This window comes from Peromyscus maniculatus, chromosome 8 (genome assembly GCF_049852395.1).
Source record: "Peromyscus maniculatus bairdii isolate BWxNUB_F1_BW_parent chromosome 8, HU_Pman_BW_mat_3.1, whole genome shotgun sequence".
NCBI lineage: Eukaryota > Metazoa > Chordata > Mammalia > Rodentia > Cricetidae > Peromyscus > Peromyscus maniculatus.
The window spans coordinates 15,387,711-15,408,230 of NC_134859.1; the positions used below are offsets into that span (position 1 = coordinate 15,387,711).

General features: G+C 46.5%; 1 protein-coding gene and 1 pseudogene across 1 annotated transcript; both read left to right on the plus strand.

Moving 5' to 3' along the window:
• Positions 1-5,218: 5,218 nt before the first annotated feature.
• Smim23 (small integral membrane protein 23) lies at positions 5,219-8,463 on the plus strand. The gene is made up of 4 exons (XM_006978963.4): positions 5,219-5,399; positions 7,622-7,673; positions 7,848-7,915; positions 8,141-8,463. The coding sequence occupies exons 1-4, from the start codon at positions 5,310-5,312 to the stop codon at positions 8,351-8,353; spliced, it is 423 nt and encodes a 140-aa protein (XP_006979025.2). The 5' UTR covers positions 5,219-5,309; the 3' UTR covers positions 8,354-8,463.
• Positions 8,464-10,205: 1,742 nt separating this feature from the next.
• Positions 10,206-11,446, plus strand: LOC143274541 (RNA-binding protein NOB1 pseudogene; annotated as a pseudogene).
• Positions 11,447-20,520: the final 9,074 nt, after the last annotated feature.

The following is a 20,520-nucleotide window of genomic DNA, read 5'->3' on the forward strand; positions in this document are numbered from 1 at the left end:
CAGCCCTCCATCAGGTACAGAAACTCTTTGGGCATCCCTTATGACTGGATGTTTTCTGGTTTCACGTAACAAAGGGGGTGTCTGTGGCTTGTCATCCTGAGTAACTCCACCTGGCAGGGCTGCAGTGAAGATTTGGGGAAAGCCCATATGGGTTCAGCACTGGACCTGTCATGGCGGCCATATCAAACAGAGTTCACGCGCATCACCTGCCTTTAGTCCACACAGTGTATTTCCTTCTGAAGTCAGAGTTGCCGCCAACGTTCACAAATCAGTTAGTTTTGCATACATGACTGGATTCCCAGCCTCTCTTGAACATAATCAGAAGGTCTGAGGACACCGGGCCTTCATTCTTAGAGCTCCAAGTGGCTGCCCTCCTAGACCTGTGCCCTGTTGACCTGCCTCAATTCCCCGCCCCCTGCTCTTTGTACCCCATGTCACCCTATGTATCACTCCATACCTCCATGCATCGGATGGCAAGGCTTGTAGCCTTTGTCATAACACTAGCCTTCTTCCATGGACCCCTGCAAGGCACCACGCCCAGTCTAGGACTAGACTCTAGCTTAAGGCTCAGCTTCTGAGGCCTTTGCCAAGAATACCCATTCTCCCAAATCTCATTCTTTCTCCCTTCAGCTAGTCAGAGCATCCCTTCCTTTAAGAAATGCCCTCCCTTCACTGTTTCACTCATGCTACCACCCTGACCCAGGCTCACAGGTCACACTGTCCTATCAGATTTCTGCGCAGGCTCGTCAAGCCAAGGCCTTTAGAGCCCTGCTTGGAGAGTTGAATTGTCCAGGAGAAATCATAGTATTTGGAGAAATGAGAGAAGGGTGAGAGATGGGGCGGGGGAGACGGGATGAGGAGGAGAAGGAAGAGGCTGAGAGAGCTCATCCCACTTAGGCCTCCCAGCGACCTCCCAAGACATATGATGATCGGCCTGCCATACAGACTCAGAGATATAAGGTCACTTTTCCAAGTGTCCTGTTACAGTGGCACCAGGAGTGGACCCAGGCATGTTTAGAAGACAGGGCTCAAGCCCAGAGTCCTGCTTGGTTTCCTCTTGTTAGGCGTGAGGCGGCTTTCTCCCTGGCTGGTATGTAGTTTTCAAGACTAGTTATTCACTTGGGCCGCCCTGTGCTCCCATGGGTTTCCCATCTATCCCTTTCCTCCCTGTTCATCCCTGACGTCACTTAGGAAGTCACTGGGTCCCTATTTCTCCCTCCCCTTGCTCCTCCTCCCTGGCCCAACCCCCAGCCTTCATCTGAGCCAACTGTAGGGCATCATCTTCCTACCCTAATACCAAATCCCCATGAAACGACCCTCCAAGCTAATCCCCTGAGCTCTTCAGTGAGGTTTCCTGGAATAGTTTACCAGCTTCCTAGAATAGGTTTCTGATGGGTTCCTCTCTCTGTGACAGTAACCCCTTAGTTTAAATGAGCTGCAATGAGCTCAGAAGGCAATCCTTCTGTATCCGCACTTGACATTTGAAGTATGTAAGAGATAATGCCCAAGGCCAGCAGCTATTTATATATAAATATATATATTTATATAAGGTCATTGTAGTGGCTTGAGTGAGAATGGTCCCCATAGGCTTGTATGTTTGATTGCTTGCTCCTCAGCTGATGAAACTGTTTGGGAAGGATTAGGAGGTGTGGTCTTGTTGGAGGAGGTGTGTCACTGGGGTCAGGCCTTGAAGATTTATTCCTATTCTCTCTCTCTCTCTCTCTCCCTCCTGCCCTCATTATTCACCCTTTCAGCAAATATTTTTACCCAATATTTACCACATAACAGGTTGTATAGGGGACATTGGAAATACCGTGGCTGGTAAAGCAATTCAGTACTCCAATACCTATGAAATCACAGCCTACAGAAGTGGCAGCAACCAGGTGCGATGCCGAGTCAGCAGCAGCTGTCAATAGACATCGTGTATTAGTTAGAAGCTGTGCATGGTTTGGGAAACTCATGAAAAGATGAGGAATTAATGATGTCTTCACATATTTGGAATATAAAGGAAGCTCAAAGAAAATGAAATACATACTTAACAAAATGTATATAAGACCTATATGCTTGAAATTATAAGACACCAATTACAAACAGAAAAATCTAAATAAACAGAAAAGCATACCGTGTCCGGTATGACAGCATAGTAAAGATGCCAGGGCTCCCAGATCAGTAGGACTGAGTCAATCCCAGCCACCAAAGCCTTTTGTAGACAGACACATTTATTCTAAAGTTTATATGGAAAGGTTCAGATCCCAGAAGACCGGAACCGTCTTGACAAGGAAGAACAAAGCGAGAGGCAGGCACTGGGGTTGGTATTGAGGTCTGTGGTACAGCTCCGGTGATCCAGACAGTGTGGTTTGCTGTGAAGATTGACACACAGACCAGCGGGACAGGATTCAGACCCACCAATGTGCTCAACTGGCTCTGACAGAGGTGTGCGGTTATTCAAAGGAGGAAGCACATTTTTAGTAAATGCTGCTGGAGCCATTGGACATCCACAAGGCACAGATGTGTGCACACACATGCACTATATAAACACACTTCTTTTTTTAGTTTATAGTTTATGTGGGTGTTTTATCTGTATACCACATGCATACAGTGCCTACAGAGGCCAGAAGAGGGCATTGGATCACTTGGAACTGGAGTTACAGGTGGTTATGAGTCACCATGTGTGTGCTCCGAAAAGAACTCAGGTCCTCTGGAAGAGCAGCCGTATTCTTAACTGCTAAGCCATCTTTCCAGTCCACAACTTTTTTGAAAAGGAAAGAAAAACACAATTCTGAAAAGAAAAAAAAATGATGAATTTGGACCTCACCCAAAGTTCAAACTTCTTGTCTGTAAAAGTCAAGTAAGAGCCGGGCGGTGGTGGCTCACGCCTTTAATCCCAGCACTCAGGAGGCAGAGCCAGGTGGATCTCTGTGAGTTCGAGGCCAGCCTGGTCTACCAAGTGAGTTCCAGGAAAGGCGCAAAGCTACACAGAGAAACCCTGTCTCAAAAAACCAAAAAAAAAAAAAAAAAAAAAAAAAAAAAAAAAAAAAAAAAAGTCAAGTAAGAGAATTTTTTAATGTTCTATAGACTCGAAAGAAATCTTAGTAGACCATCTACCAAGAAAAGGACTTGCTGCCAGAATAGATGAAGAACTTTTAACACTCAGCTGTAGAAAAACCAATCCGATTAGAAAACAAGCCAAAGACAGGAACAGATATTTCATTAACAAGTACCCACGGGTGGCAGATGAGCACGTAGAAGATATTCAAAACATTGCCTACTAGGAAATGCACTTTCAAACAACAAGATAGTGCCTACAAGAGAGCTAAGATTTAAAATAACGCAAACACTGGCTATTGGTGAGGATAGGGAGGGTCCCACATGCATTGCGGCTCAGGGTTCCATCATCCAAAGGGACACTCCCATGTTCCTTCTAAAACCATCATGTGGGGGCTGCAGAAACACCTCAACAGGCAGGAGCAGTTACTGCTCTTGCAGAGGACTCGGGTTCAGCTCCCAGCACCCACAAGGCAGCTCACAACTGCCTGTAACTCCAGCTCCAGGGGATCTGAGCCTCTCCGGGTTCCACAGGCTCTGAAGGAAAGCAGGAGGCACACACTTACACACTCAGGCACACACACTTATGTACAAAATAAATAAATATTTTTTAAAATCATTCATTGCTATACTGCCAAGCAATTGTATACTTAGTCATTTATCCCAGAGAAATGAAAACTTAACATTTATATAAAACTCTATATAATAATGTTCATATTACCTTCATTCATAAGAATTCCAAGCTGAAAAGTTTAGTTCATGGAGTGTGTGAAGAATTTCCCTTGGAGGCTAAATAACTGGTTAGACAAAATGCACACGCACGCGTACACACACATACATACATATATACATACACACACACACACACACACACACACACACACACACACACACACACACAGATAAGATAAATAAAGCACAGACATGTAACATGAGATACTGTCAGTAAAAAGGATGTCCTAGTTGGTCTTATGTCCATTTGACATAAGCTAGAATCATTTTGGTAGCTCAAATTAAAAAATGCCCTCCCACTGGATTAGCCTGTGGGCAAGCCTTTGGGGAAGTTTCCTGACTGATGTGAGAGGGACCGCCCCTGAGCTGGTGATCCTGGTTGCTATCAGAAGGCAGACTGAGCAAGGCAGTATGCAACATTCCTCTGCGGCCCTCTCCAGTTCCTACCCCCAGGTTCCTGCCCTGACTTCCCCGGATGATGGTCCGGGGAAGTACGTCGAAGTAAACCCTTTCCTCCCCAGGTAGCTTTTGCTCATGGTGTTTTATAACAGCAACCGGAAACCCTAAGACAAAGGACAGGGACAATAATCCGGATGAATCTCCATGGAGTCACACCCAGGTCACCTCTGTAACCATAGGTCAAAATCACCCACAAATAAGAATGTTTAGAAGCATGGCATCTATGCTGGGTGTGCAGACTTCTTCCTCGCCATCATCCCCCCAACAGCCATTCATACCGTATTGATGTGGCACTAGGGATTGTCAATGGTCTAGAGATGACAGAGTGCACAGGAAGTTGTGTGTCCGTTACATGCAGGTTTTGTGGCGTGTTATACAAAGGTCTCATGGATCCTTGACGCCCATGTGCTTTTAGAATTCTCTATCCTGGCAGGTACCAAACCTACAGATGTGACATCAGTACTGAAAATTAAACACAAATATAGACACACACATGCAAGTACAAATAAAACTAGGGAGCCTGAGTAAGACTGGTAGATCAACCCACACCCCGGCTGTGAAGCCTCCTACCATAATGCAAGACGATACCGTGGGTAGAAACTTGGAAAGGGGTGGCCCCATCTCTCTGCATCCCATGTTACTACTTTCATCTGGGTGGGAACCTATCACGATCTCTGTAAATTTTTCAATTTATTTTCAAAATGGCTTTTATTGGTCTTTTTTTTTCTATTTAAAGATTTACATTTTAATCATAACTTGCAAATCTATAAGAACATAGAGGAAAATTCATCTGAAAACCTGTTCACAGCATCTCTTCCTGACTATTGCTTTCTGCGTGTGTGTGTGTGTGTGTGTGTGTGTGTGTGTGTGTGTGTTCGTGTGCACGCGTGCGTGCATGTGTGTGTTTATGAGAGGCAGTGCTAAGACTCAGAGTGGTGGGCTTTGCTGTCTTCTGCCTTCTGTGACATCAGACCTCATGCCTGGCTGGTGACAAAGAGTGGGGGAGGGGGCACCTACCTGCCTGTCCACCGAGAGAACTTCCATCCCCCCAGGAGTCTGACCTGAGCAGACACATGGCAATCCAGAAGATGGGTGGCAGGGGGCGGGTGGCCGCTGAGCTGCTTGAACAGAGAAGGAGCAGCCACTGTGATGACAGGAAGCAGGTAAGGCCAGGGCACACGCTGCTTCCCCCGTCCCTCCCTGCTTCAGACCCAACCCCCTGCAGCCACCACAGGGACTCCTGTCGCTTCCCACAGCCTCACACTCTCTCTTCATTTTCATTCATACCAAACGAGAGAGCGAGAGAGCGTCAGCGGCTCATTTGGAAACAGAACTTTGTCTGTCACAATTCATGCATTAAAGCCCTAACCCCCAAGTGACTTGACTGTAAACAAGGTTTCTAAGGAGGTGGCTGCTGTGAAGTCTCTGGTCTCATGGGCCAGGCTGTACCCTTATTGAAAGAGGCAGCAAGGGGTACATGGGTCAGAGGATGAGCCACCTGAGGACATGGGGAGAGGTGATACCTGAAGGCCCAGGAGAGAGGCTACATCCCACAGTCTCAACTGATGGAAAATCTGTGTCTATCATTCAAAGCCTCTAGTCTGTGGTACGGTGGCATGACGGTGCCAGTGTGGCATGGCGGTCCCAGCAGATGAGGACTCCCACAGATTTAGCATCAACAAAAGATGACACACAGAACAATGAAGCAATAGAACCCAGGAACACCCACGTGATACACCAAAGGCACCAATATAATTTAATGAGGAAAAATTGTCCTAAAAATAATTGCAGGACAACTGGATATCTATGTTTTTAAACCTCTCCAGCCATATTTTACATTACATACAAAATTTACTCTAAAATGGATTATATACATAAATTAAAACAATAAAAGGTTTAGAATAAGAGAAAATAAACCTTAGAAGAGACAAATGTTCTAGACTTCACACGAAAAGCACACCCCCAAAAGGGTGAACTGCTTTATAAAAAGAAACTTGTTCATTTTTCAAGAGAGACTGATGTGAAAGTGAAAAGATAAGCCACAGAGTCGATAAAATATTCACAGCGAATATTTTCTCAACTACTTAGATCCAAAATATTCAAAGAACTCGACAACTTCATCAAAAGACAAGATGGTCCAATAAAACAAATGAGCAAATGACTTCAATAGGCATAACAAAGATATGCAGATTAATACTCACCAATAAAGCCATGATGAGAGGCTAAACCTCCAGACTGGAGGACGGCTCAGCAGCTGAGAGCACTTGTTGCTCTTGCAGAGGTTCCAGGCTTGGTTCCCAGCACCCACATGGTAGCTAATAACCATCTATAGTAACTCCAGTTCCAGGGGTTCCAAAGCCCTCTTCTGACTTCTGCCGATATCCAGCATACATTTGTTTGCACATACATACATGCAGTCAGGACAATTATACACATAAAACAGTCTTTAAAAGCCAAAAGGTGCTAAATCTCATCGATCATTTGGAAAACATTATAAAATAGATTGAGATGTCTCTACATAATAGCAAGAGAATGCCTAAAATTAAGATTGACAATACTAAGTGCAGACAAAGATATAGAACAACAAGAATTCTCTGACTGACCCATGGGACAAAGTGGAGTAAACAGCTTGAGAAGCAGTCCTGCATATTGTTCTAGAATTAAGCATACATTCACCCTATGTCTTGTCATTTCCATGTCTGAACAGTCACTCAGCAGAAATGAGAGTCCTGTCCATACAAAGACAGGGCACATGCATGTTTAAAGCACTTTCGTACATGACCACCTCAAACTGTAAACAACCCACCAGGAGGTGAGGACCAATTGTGTTAGGCCCATGCAACACACTCATCAATAAAATTGAACACACAAAACATGGAACCACATCAGAAACATTACACAGAAAACATCATTGACTCTTTTCCACAGAACTCACAAATGGGCACAATGTGATAGTCGGTGCCCCAGTGGACTGACTGAGAGAGGCATGGGAGACCTCTCAAGAGGAGGGAAAGGGTTAGATCTTCGTTGAGGTCACTTGCAGACACCTGTCAAAACTGATCAGACAGTGCATTTAAAACGTGTGCATTTTGTTGTGTATGAACTAGACATCCATAAAGTTGGGGCCTCCCACAGTTCGACTGGAATAAAAAGATTTGAAGTGATTCGGGACAGTGGAGTGGAAGAGGAGGAAGAGGAAGATATAAATGTTGGAGCACTACCCTGTCGTCTGTTTCTGCAATGGTTGGAAGCATGTGTGACTTAGATCAGGGAAAATGTCTACCAATGACGGATAGCTCCCCCATGACTGCACCTGTCAGGGGTTCGGAGCATTCTGCACCCAGGAATTCACCTTCCTGTCTCCTTCCTCCTCCTCTCCTCCCAGACGCTGTTAGCACTGCTGGTCTTGGTGCTGTACCTGGGCACAGGAATATCAGGTGAGCATTCTGGAACCCAACAATGAGAAACCAAGTCCACAGAGTGGGGTGGAGGTCCTCGGGAGGTGTGCCTGTGAGGTACCCCACACTCTGCCCGTTCCTACTTCCCCTTCCGCTACAGAGACCAATCACACTTAGCAGACTGTTTGTTAAGGGTATCCATGTCTGTTTCAGGAAATGGTTGGGAAGGATCCGGACGGATCAGGGACTGCAGCCACCCTCAGAATCCCGTGGCATCCCAGGTAACACTCAGAGATGTGCTAAGGGGGCCGGGACGGCTTCTCAGAGGAGGTGTCACCAGCTAAAAAGCTAGTTTGGGAAGGCTAAATAGGAGCTAGTCAGGTGGAGAAGGTAAGGTAAGGTAGCCCAGGCAGAATGAGCAACATTTGCAAAGGCATGGGGAACTTGCTCAAACAAGAAATCCTCCCAAAAAGTTGGAAGACACAACTTTAGTGTCTGCCTTTCAGGGCTTTGAGTATCAGGCCAGTGAACCCACTGAAGAGCCAATAAGGACCCTCAGGAAGTGGCTGAAGACAAACTTGCACGGTTTTCTGGAGAAGCTAGAGAGAGAAGTGAGAGAGTTGGAACAGCTGGTACGCGACCTGGAATTCTGGCTTGATGCGCTCCTGGGAGAGCCGCACCCCGAAGACCTGTGCTCCACCCACAAGGGTCATCTGTGAAGGGCAGGTGCTGGGACCTGGGGAGCAGAAGAGGAGGCCAGGAGGCCAGGTTCTGACACTCGCTGTTCCAGGCAACAATAAAGTGGACAATAAAGTGGCTGAGAGGATAAGGCAGTGTTCATGAGCATCAAGGAACAATGGGGGTGGGGGACCATGCCTGTGGCCACCAGACCAGTGCAGCTCCCAGTGGCTTCAAGCTCATCCCTTCTTTCCCACTCACTGGAGACACTGGGCAAATTTCCTTAATCTCTCTCTTAAAAAAAAAAAAAAAAGAGTATGTATGTATGTATGTATGTGCATGTGTGTGCTCACATGGGTGCTCAGGTCTGTATAAATGTGTATGTGCAAACAATGAGCCTCAACAGGCATTGCACCTCCAGTGCTGTTAGTAACACGTTACTGCCGCCTATGAGCTTCCAGACTAAGGGATTTCGCTGTAGCTGCCTGAAGGAACTGAGACATTTTCTTCACTCGAGATGAAGAAGCCTGCAAGCCATGGTGTGCCTCCTGGGAACCATGGAGGTGCCCAGTCAGTGGGCATAGCACACGTGTCCTGTTGACAGTGTCACTGAATGGGCACAGGAACTCGGGAGCAGGAAATGATGGGAATCTGGTGTGAGAAAAAAAGCTGACGACAACGATGATGAAGCCATCATGAGCCCTGGAGACTTTAAAAAGTGTGGAGAGAAAACCCTCTCTTTCCATTTACAAGATCAAACAGCCTTGGTTTTTACCCAGGATTCCCCCTTCCCGTTACCTCCAGGAAAATGAAGCATTTGGTTGCTTATAATTGGAATAATGTCTGCCTCGCTGTCCTGGGCTATCCGCCGGGCCCTTTCTACGGTTTTTGTTTTCCTATGTTAATACAGTTGCTACATGTGTGCTAATTGTTAAAAAGTACTCAACTCTTTGGGAAATTGTGAGAGTTCCAATTAAATAATCCCAGCAGACAGCTGTCACCCAGGGAATGGCTCCATAGTTGGTTTGCCCAGAGGGATTAGTCAATTGCCATTGGGGATGGAAAGTCTTGCAAATTACGATCACGATATTTTCACTTTGGGTCTCTGGCAGGGACGGAGCCAGAGTCTGTGTTTTCCCATTTGTGCTTCTTTAGCAAGCTTCTCTGGGAAGGGATTGGTCTCACTTGCCTGTATAGCTGCACATTACCATCCAGGGTTGTAGCTATACCAAAGCATGCGCACTGCAGAGACTTTAAAAGACTCTCAAGCATGATCTCAACCACACGCACTTTACACTCAAGTCTCTGTCTCAGTAGAAATTCGACTATATCTGCAACACATATTACATATGCTCATATTTATCTGCCACTTTATATGTATTTACATTACGTAATCCTGATAGTTTAAATTATATACCATGTTATATTTTATATTATTCAACCATACTATTTCTGAATCTGGGAATCCCAAACCAGGAACATTCTCTTATCTGAGCCTTTTTGAGCCACAGGTGGAAAGTTCACACCTGTCCTCATGAAAAACACAGAGCCCTAAAAATACCGCACTAAGTGACCCTCAGGCTGTGTGTGTTCATTGCACACAAATCATAAGTTAATTTTGTGTTTAGTTACTGCCCCATCCTTAAGTCATCTCCTTAGGTAATGCAAATACTCCATAATTCAAAAAATATCCAAACCCCAAATATTTATAGTTCCCAGTATCCAGGGAGAGATATTCAACTTGTATGTATTTATAAAATATGTTCTTATGTATGTGTGTGCAAATGTGCATACATTTGTGTGTGTGCATTTGCATCTAGGTGCTTCAGAACACAGAGCACCATGGGAGTGGGGACCTGGAGCAGGAAGGTCTTTAAGAATTCAAGATGGAACATGGCGCCCATGGTGGAGCACGTTGTGGCTGACGCCGGCGCTTTCCTGAAGGACGCGCCACTGCAGTGACTGAGTTTTCCAAGAAAACTGGAGACTATCCCAGCCTCTCTGCCACAGATATCCAAGTGCTGGCTCTGACTTACCAATTAGAAGCAGAATTTGTTGGGGTGTCTCATCTAAAACAAGAACCAGAAAAGGTTAAAGTGAGCTCTTCGATTCAGCACCCTGAAACTCCTCTTCACATTTCTGGTTTCCATCTGCCCTCCAAGCCTAAACCCTCACATGAAGCAGTGGATCGTGGCCACCCAGCTGATGGGCCTGAGAACCTGGAATTCAGCTCCTTCATGTTCTGGAGAAACCCTCTGCCTAACATTGATCATGAACTGCAGGAGCTGCTGATTGACAGAAGGGAAGAGGAGGAAGAGGATGAGGAGGAAGAGGAATTTGAAGACAGTGATGACGATGGGGGTGGGTGGATAACCCCCAGCAACATCAAGCAGGTCCAGCAGGAGTTGGAGCAGTGTGACATCCCTAAGGATGTACGGGTTGGCTGTGTGACCACAGACTTCGCCATGCAGAACGTTCTGCTTCAGATGGGGCTGCACGTGCTGGCAGTGAACGGCATGCTGATCCGAGAGGCCCGGAGCTACATCTTACGCTGTCATGGCTGCTTCAAGACGACGTCGGACATGAACCGAGTGTTCTGTGGGCATTGTGGCAACAAGACCCTGAAGAAGGTGTCTGTGACTGTCAATGACGATGGTACCTTACACATGCATTTCTCCCAAAACCCCAAGGTGCTGAATCCTCGAGGCCTCCGGTACTCGCTGCCCATGCCCAAAGGGGGCAAATATGCCATCAACCCCCACCTGACCGAGGATCAGCGCTTCCCCCAGCTGCGACTCTCCCACAAGGCCAGGCAGAAGACCAACGTGTTCGACCCTAGCTATATAGCTGGCGTGTCTCCCTTTGTGGAGAATGACATCTCCAGCCGCTCAGCCACCCTGCAGGTCCGGGACAGCACCTTGGGAGCTGGGCGGAGACGCTTAAATCCCAATGCTTCCAGAAAGAAGTTTGTAAAGAAAAGGTGACATTGCAAGCCACGTAGGCAAAGCAGATTGCAGCTGGCTGCTGAGGAGGCCTGGAGAATCGACCCCAGTGTGTGGGCTGCAAACCATCTACACAGAAGCAGAAGCCCTGGCTTTCCGGACCACCTCAGACTTTGTGCTGTGTGGGGTGGCAGTGCAACATGGCTGCCCTGCCTGTGAGCATCCAGAGCCAAGACTCGGCCCTGGGAAGGGGAGCTTGAAGCAGAAAGAAGGGTGCCCTGGAGCAAACCCTGAGCCTTAAGTTCAAAGGCAGAAATGTCCAAAGGTCACCTTTTTCTAATAAACCTGACTGCCAGCCAAAAAAAAAAAAAGAATTCAAGATGGCTCCCATGGAACCAGTAGTAGTAGCTCCTGGAGCCTCCCCAGCGTGTGTCTTCACCTCAGCGTGTCCTCTCTCTGTCTTCTGTTCCTCTTGAGTGTCTGCCCCACCTCTCCCTGCTTTCTGCCCTCTCCTCATCTCAGCATTCTGCTTCAGACCCGAACTGTTGGTTCCTTGCTCCCTTTGCCACGGCCTTCAATTCCTCCTGACCATGTGACTCTGTCCAAGTTTCCCAGGTAAAATTCCAAGAGGATGGGTAGTGGGGGACTGACACATCTTGTTGGCTGTGCCAAGCTAGTCTTACATACCAGCCTGCCTTTGGGTTGATACTGTGGTGGCCACCTTTGATCTAATTGACAAGAGGGACAGAGAGGACAAGTGCAGCCAACTCCTGTACCCATGGAGGCTCCAATCCATGAATTAAAAGTATTCAAGAAAATCAAAGTAATTGCTGTGGACATAGCCTTGTCCTCATCCTCTAAATAACACAGTATGGCAGCTATTCACATCCATTTTCCTTGTACTGGGACAGAAAGCCATCTAGAGATGATTGAAAACAGCGATGAAGTAGTTTAGACTACCTATACTGTGCCCACTTTACATAAGGGACCTGAACATCTTCAGGCTTTGGTATTGGGAGGGATTCTAAAATCAGTCCCCTGTGGATACTGAAGGACCCCTGTACTTTAGAAAGAGCTGACTGATAAAAGGAACAGTCTGGGGCCATTCTGCTTCACAGACTCTGAACTGTGCTACTACAACCTGACTTCCAAGATGGTCAACAAACCTGAGAGTCACTAGCAGAACTACAGACATGTATGAGACAAATGCTGTATGAGCATCAGGGCCCCACCAAGCTTCCAGAGCTTCCATGAGTATGCTATATCAGAAGGAGATGACTAGGTTTATGTCTGTCCACAGTGTCAGAATTTATTAACACACATACACACACGTACATGTACACGCACACATGCATGCATGCACACACACGCATACACACACACACACACACACACACACACACACACACACACACACTACAGAAGCCTCAAAGGCAGCAGTTTGCCATATAGTCCCACTTTCCTTGATGGTCCCAGCCATTGCAAACGGCTCTTGTTTTTTCCAAGTTTAATTACTAATATTAGCTCTCAGATTACACTCTGCCTATCACAGTAAATACACAGATATACACCTGGGTATGTACACTGTAGAGCGGCCATAATGGTCTAAGTAGTCACAGAGGTTCAAAGCGGCTCCAGAGGCCAAAGTTAGGAAGCTGACAGAAAGGCGAGGGGTCTGTGGAGGTCTCAGGAGGTCTGCCCTTGTGGAGGTAGGCCTGGGAGGCTCACAGGCTTAAGCAGAGCTGCAGAGGTGAAAAAGTAGACCGAGTCATTCATCAATGAATGGGAAGACAGACAAACAGACAGCAGGCTCCGACAGGTAGACAGAAATTCAAATAGGCTGCACCAGCAATGAGCTGAGCTGAGCTGAAGCCCCAGGACAGTTGGGAGCTCTTCGTCAGCCCCTTGACACATACGTTAGGATGATAGGATGGCAGGTTGGTATGGGCCTTTGTCATTACAGGACTAGATGTCCACCTTTTTAAGGGATCCAGGAGAGGCAGTCACACCTTTTTCCCAAGATGTTTTTGATATGCACATGTGCCCCTACAGTCTCAATTCACTTAGATTAATGTGTATTTATTCTACTCCCAGGAATAAATCATTTATCAGTCGGTGCTGCCTGGGTGATACGGGACAGATGACGCCAGTCATGTGTCTACCCACGTGTCTTAGTTAGGGTTTCTATACTGCAACAAAACATCATGACCAAAAAGCAGACTGGAAGGGAAGGGTTTATTTGGCTTACATTCCCACAGTACTGTTCATCGTGGAAGGAAGTCAGGACAGGAACTCAAACAGGGCAAGAACCTGAATGCAGAGGCCATGGAGGGGTACTACTTACAGGCTTGCTCAGCCTGCTTTCTTATAGAACCCAGGACCACCAGCCCAGGGATGGCATCACCCACCACGGGCTGGGCCCTCCCCCATCAATCACTAATTAAGAAGATACCCTACAGCGGTGGTTCTCAACTTGTGGGTCACTGTCCCTTTGGGGGTCAAATGACCATTTTACAGGGATCACCTAAGACCATTGGAAAACACAGATATTTATATTATGATTCATAACAGTAGCAAAATTACAGCCATGAAGTAGCAATGAAAATGATTTTATGGTTGGGGGGTCACCACAACATGAGGAACTGTGTTAAAGGGTCACAGCATTAGGAAGTTTGCCTACCGCCTGATCAGATAGAGGCATTTTCTTAAAAAGGTTATCTTGTGTCAACTTGATGTAAAACTACCCAGCAGGATTGACCCTTTGTCAACTTGACACACAAACACATCACCATTAACCACAACCTTTCCTTTCTCATTCATCCCCAAGTCTCATATTAAAATAATAACTATAAAAGTCCCGTGGTCTTTACAAATTCAAACATTAAAAGTTCAGTCTCTAAAATATCCAGTTTCTTTTGAAGTCCAAAACCTCTTTAAAAAAATTCAGTCTTTCAGCTGTGAGCTCCTATAAAAATCAAAATTAAATTAAATACCTTCTCACTTCAAGAGGGAAGAGTCAGGGCCCAGTCACAATCTGAACAAAACCAAACCAAACTCCAACAGGATAAATAAGTCAACATCCAATCATCTGGGGTTCTCTTACAATCTTCTGGACTCCTCCAAGGAGCTTAGGTCACTTCTCTGGCTCCGCCCTCTGCAACGCACACAGATTGTCTTCTAGGCTCTAGCTGGCTCCACTCCACTGCTGCTGCTGTTCTTGGAGGTCATGCCATGGGACAGGCATCTCCAAAATGCTGGGTCTTCTGCTGCAAATGGGCTACACTTTCACCAATAGCCTCTCATAGGCTCTCTTCACGGTGCCAAGCCTCAACTTCTCTGCATGACCCCTTCAGTCCTGGGCCTTCACCTGTCACTGAGGCTGCACCTCCGCCAATGGCCTCTCCTGGCCTCTCACAGTGCCAAGCCTCAGCTGCCCTCCATGACCCCTTCACATCTTCAAAACTAGTACCACCCCCAGATGATGCTTATACATTACCAAGTCCTGCTGCCAACACAAGGTACAACCATGGCTGCCTCTGGAACACAGCTTCTGTGTGCTCTCAGGAAACACTTCCCACAAGATTTCACCTCAACAATTCTGGTCTCTTCTTAATCACCAGCCAATAAGCATCAAGCATCCCAGCAAAGAAAAAGTTTCACTTTAGCAGTTGAGTTGACTCTTCAGCCCCAGCTAACCAGAACTACAGAATCCTAATTGAAAATAACAAATGGCCACAATAGAGTCAGCTTCCCTCTGAAACGTCACAAGCCAGGCCTCCATCTTCTGCTTTGACCTCAACATTCTCGTCTCCCAAGCTCCAAAAGAACAGCTCACCAAGCAGTGACACTTCTTGCACAAGTTAGAGTTTCTATTACTTTCATGAAATGTCTTGACCAAAAAGCAAACGGGGGAGGAAAGGGTTTATTTGGCTTACACTTCCACAGCACTGTTTATCATCTCGGGAAGTAAGAACAGGAACTCAAACAGGGCAGGAACCCGGAGGCAGGAGCTGATGCAGAAGCCATGGAGGGGTGCTCCTTACTGGCTTGTTCCCTATGCCTTGCTCAGCCTGCTTTCTTATAGAATCCAGGTCCACCAGCCCAGGGATGGCACCACTCACCATGAACTGGGTCCTCCTCCATCAATTAAGAAAATGTCCTCCAGGCTTGCCTACAGCCTGATCTTATGGAGGAATTTTCTTAATTGAGTTTCCTCCTCTCAAATGACTTTAGCGTGTGCCAAGTTGACATAAAACTATCCAGAACACCACTGCAAAGTCATCCTCCATTCTCAAAATGGAGTCAAAAGCTGCTTGAAAAATGGAGTCGTCTGAGACAAGGCACAGTCTGAGAAACGCTATTTGGTAAGATCCGGAGTAACTCAGAGCAGGGCACAGCCTAGATGCAACAAGGCCAGCTCAGAGCACAACAGCTGATGGCTGGGAGTGAGGTAGGAGGTGCTCACACCCCAATGTCATCTGGGTGAAAGCACCCAGTAAGTCAGAGAAGCTTCCTCCTGAAGGAAATGGGAACTAATATAGAGACCCACAACTAGGCAAAGAGCAGAGAAAGACCTTGGAACACTTAGTCCTAAATGGGATGTCTTCATCAAACCCTCCCCTCAGGGATCAGGGAACCCTGTGCAAGAGGAGATGGAAAGATTTTTAACAGCAAGAGGTGGTGGATTGTTCCAAGGAAACAATGTCTTTTAGACACAACAGAACTAACGCGTGTATGAACTCAGAGACTGAGGCAGCATTCACAGGCCCAACCCGGATGGGGTCCCAAAACTGGAAAGGGAAGTGGACACAAACCCCCATCCCTAATCCAGAAGCTAGCCAATTGACAACCACTTGCAAAGAAAATCAGTTTTCTCCAGTGGAGTCTCACTGGGTATACAAACCACCCTTAAGGGTCGGCCCCATGCCCAGCAGAAAATAGCCAACACAAAGTGAACTCAATGGCGTGTTTTGGAGAGAGGGGGGACGACTGCTTCTTTGGTTTTTGTTTCGGGAGAATTGGCTGCACTTCTGCTCTGATGTGCCAATAAAATTTACCTTGTATCAGAGGGTGGAGCTAGCTACTAGCTGACCAAAATCAGCCACAGAAGTTTTGGAGGACCAGAGACATAGACACAGGAAGTAGTAGGGTGGGGCTTAGAAAGATGTTTGGCCTTTTGGATCAAAGAAGGAGACAGAGAGGAAGTCGCTGGTTGCTTCTCTGCCACTTCTCAAATCAATCAGGTTTTAACCCCATATCTGAAACTCATTATAGTTTTTGTTTGTTTTTTATTTTTTCTGTTTGCTTGCTTGTGTTGTTTTATCCTGGTTTGTTTGTTTATTGGACTGTTTATTTTTAAAGGAAAGAAGGAAGAAAGAGGGGGGGAAGAGTGAGAGAGGGAGGGTGGGAGGAAAGAAAGTTGGATGAGTGAGGAGATGGGAAGGATCTGGGAGGAGATGAGGGAGGGAAACCCATGATCAGAATATACTGTATGAGAAATAAATTATTTTCAATTAAAAACAAAAGCACAGATTTTGATCTTGGCCCTCTGCTCCTGGGTAGGAAAAATTACACACTACAAAGTGACCTTGTGGTCCCTTGAAGTAAGCCTGGCACTACGCAGTGGGAGAGGGCATCTTATGGTGACATGGTTAGTCAGACTAGCTGTGTCTAGGAGCTCTGGGTTCAACTGAGGGACTCTGTGTCCGTGAATAAGGTGAAGGGCAAACAGGGGAGATTCCTAATGCCCAGTGTCAACTGCAGGCCAAAAGAGAGAGAGAGAGAGAGAGAGAGAGAGAGAGAGAGAGAGAGAGAGAGAGAGAGATGCACAGCATGCATTTTTAAAAATTATTTATTAGTCCATGTGTCCATCACACAGGGAGGAACGAGATCACAGACTAATGAGAAATAAAGGCAAGTTACTTTCAGAGGGTAACAAGAAAACTATGGAGCAAGCAGCTGCAATCTCCAGGAAACTGGAGAAGAACTGAGTGGAGGCTGTGTGATAAGCGGTGGCCTGGCAGGACCATGTGAGAGGCCAATAGCAGGACACGCTAAGAAGGAATGGAGGGAGCTGGGACAGGGATCTGCTCCCAGGCCTCGGGACTTGCTTTCTTCTGCTCATAAACTGAGCCATGGTTTGGGTTCCTGACCTCATAGCACAGTGAAGCAATGGGAGAGACGTGCTTGGTCTTGTTGGGTTGAAAATAGTCAGTGGGGGAAATGTCAGGACTCCCCAATATTTACTTTCTTTTCTTTGCTTCAGGAATCTCTTCAGCATTGCATAGAACTACTACCTTTTAATTAGCCAAGTGATGGCGTCTTCCCTCTCTTTACTCAATAGATACTTCAGGCAACCCTTTCTAGCTCCCTCTGGCCCTTCTGTTTAGCTAACACCAGATAGTCCAGACTTTTCTTGTTTAGGACAGGCTACTTTAAAAAAAAAAATCCTTTGACTTGTATAGCGAGGAAAACTGCAATCCGTCGGATAGTTGATGTTTTAAGAATATGAGTCTGGTACTGACTGGATGATGGCTCAGCTGTTAAGAACATGTGCTGCTCTCACAAAGCTGTTCTCAGCAGCACATCCGGTGGTTCCAAAGGATCCGACGCCCTCTTCTGGCCGCCATGGACATCCCCATACATGTGCTGCACATACTCACGGATAGACAAATGAACACATCTTTGAAAAGAATGAGACTCTGATTCTCTAGGGCAGTGGTTCTCAACTTCCTAATGCTGCAACTCTTTAATACAGGTCCTCATGTTGTGGTGACCCCCAGCCATAAAATGATTTTCATTGCTACTTCATAACTGTAATTTTTGCTACTGTTATGAATCATAATGTAAATATCTGTGGGTTTTGATGGTCTTAGGCAACCCTGTGAAAAGGTTGTTTAACCCTCAAAGGGGTTGCAACCCACGGGTTGAGAACTACTACTCTGGATGAAATCTGTTTTGGTTCTGTCCATCTAGGCATGGGTGTGTGTATTTCCAAAGACCATCAAGCTGAGGGTGGCTACATTCAGAGGCTGTTTCCTGTCCCATGGCGCTATGGCAGGGATTTGGTCAAGTGCTAGTGATGTTTCCAGTTCATGAAGTGGAAACTGAGGCACCTGAGTGGTTACATCATTGGTAGCAGTTTCTACCTGGAAGTGGAAGCACGTTTCAAGCCTGCTTGGCACTGGAACCCTTCTACAAGCTGGCATTCTCCAGGTTCTCTTTTCCATTCAGCCTGGCCAAGATAAGCTCCTTTCTCTCTTAAAAATTTGCATTTTAGTGTTGAGTAATCATACATCAATTAAATTTAAAAGGGCATAAATATTCATTGCATGCTACTACATGTAGTGCACACATACAGCCAAGTGGAAATCATGTTGCCTGCCCACTAATAGCTTGCCTTGCTCTGGAGAAGCCAAGAACCAGAGGTGGGGAAAAATGAAATCTCTACATTGATTTACAAGCCATTGGATGGAGTGCCAAAGTCGCCTAATTAATTACCAATGAACTATATAAATATTTATTGGCTCAACTCAGAGTTCAGAGAAAGGATAGGGCACTGGAGTTGACTCTAACATGCCGTATCTGTTAGTTCAACTACAGGGACTTCTAGTAAAGCAGCTTAGAGCCCATGGGAAAGGGTGGGGAAAGTAAAATTGAATGCAGGGTAGGGGAGAAAGCATCCACATCTCAAGGAGGGATGCTGAGGCCCAGTCTTGACCTGATGATCACATCCCAGCTCTCAGGTAAGATTTTGGAATCAGACTTCCCATGAATCTCAAAGAAAATCATCCTAGAAAGAAAATTCTAGGAAGGAAGGGTTTGGGATTCACTGTGTCTATTCCAAGACTGGGAATGTCCATTTCCAGTCTGCATGTCACATTTTTGATGATGCCAAATAAAAATGTGTATTTAATTTGCTCCCTTAATCCACAAATTTGTTCAACAAAATTGTGAAATGCATTAAATCCAATTTGGTTCCAATCTGGCTGTCAGGAGGACAATTGAGGGTGATGAGGGATAGAGTCAAAGACGCCTCCCCAAGGCACCAGAATCCTTCTGCTGTGACATTTCCGTAAGCAAACACTTCCCCGCCTGCAGGCAGAGAAAGGCAGAAGGGCAGGCGCTCCCTTCAGACGCCAGCCTTCTGAGCAGAGTCATTGTGTCCTTCCCATAAAGGGCTGGGAGTCACCTGTGTGCTCCAGCCAAGTCACTCCAGACCTCAGGGACTCAGTTTCTTCCTTTGTAACTACCAGCCTGTTGAGAGGACATAATGTCTGCACCGCCCAGAGCTGGACACTTCACAGTGTTAGGTGGAACCATAGAAAAGGCCAAGCCAGCAAAGGGCTGGGGACTGCATTCCTCCGAGACAGCCCCATTCCCAGACAGGTTGTTCCTGTTGTCCCCTGAGACTTTCTTGCACAATAGCAAGAATGCTTCAAGAGCCCCAGGTCTCCTCAGGAGGGAAGTGCCTCTTCTCCGGTGGCTGCAGCCTGTGGCCCTCTCACGCTGTGACAAATGCCCACGCTCTCTGATTAGCCAGACCTGTATCCTGTGCTGTTCCCCAAGCCAGGAATGGAGACAGGTCTATGCAAGTGTGGACTGAGTGGAGGAAATCAAGGCACTGTCCCCAGAAGATGAAGAAATAAGAGTTAAGAAGCCATTTGCTACCGAATGGTTTTTGGTGTACCATTCCTTAGTGACACTGAAGCCATCATCAGGTTACGGTTCAGTGCGTTCCTCACATTTGTGGTGATGTTGGTCATAGAAAAACACAGAAGTGCAGTGATGTGCTGTGTATCAACTTGAAATGGCACCTGGCGGCTGCCATACTGCTCTGTATCTGTGCTGTCCCTTGTGATTGTCATCATAGAATAATCCTCCCGCTTATACCAGAAAAGTTTAAACAGAGCCACCCCATGAACCTCACGTTCACTGTGTCTCTTGATGGCACCAAATGGCCAAGCGATGGACCGGAACCAGTGAGATGTATATGTCGTTCACAGTCAGAGCAAGTTCTGAACCAACAGCTGCAGAGTTAGCTAGCTGCCCTGGTACACTGCCTTCATTTCCATCCCACTCAGGCAGGATAAAAGAGCTCTCTCAGCTATGCTGACCTGGCTTACTTATGTCTGAGATCATCTGGACGAATAATCTCTTCTAACATGCTGGTAGAATGTGCGTCTTCTGTTCATAAGCCTAAGCCAAGTGCACACCAGAGGAGCTGGCCTGGAGAGCTACCGAGGCAGGGCTTTGGGCTCAGGCAG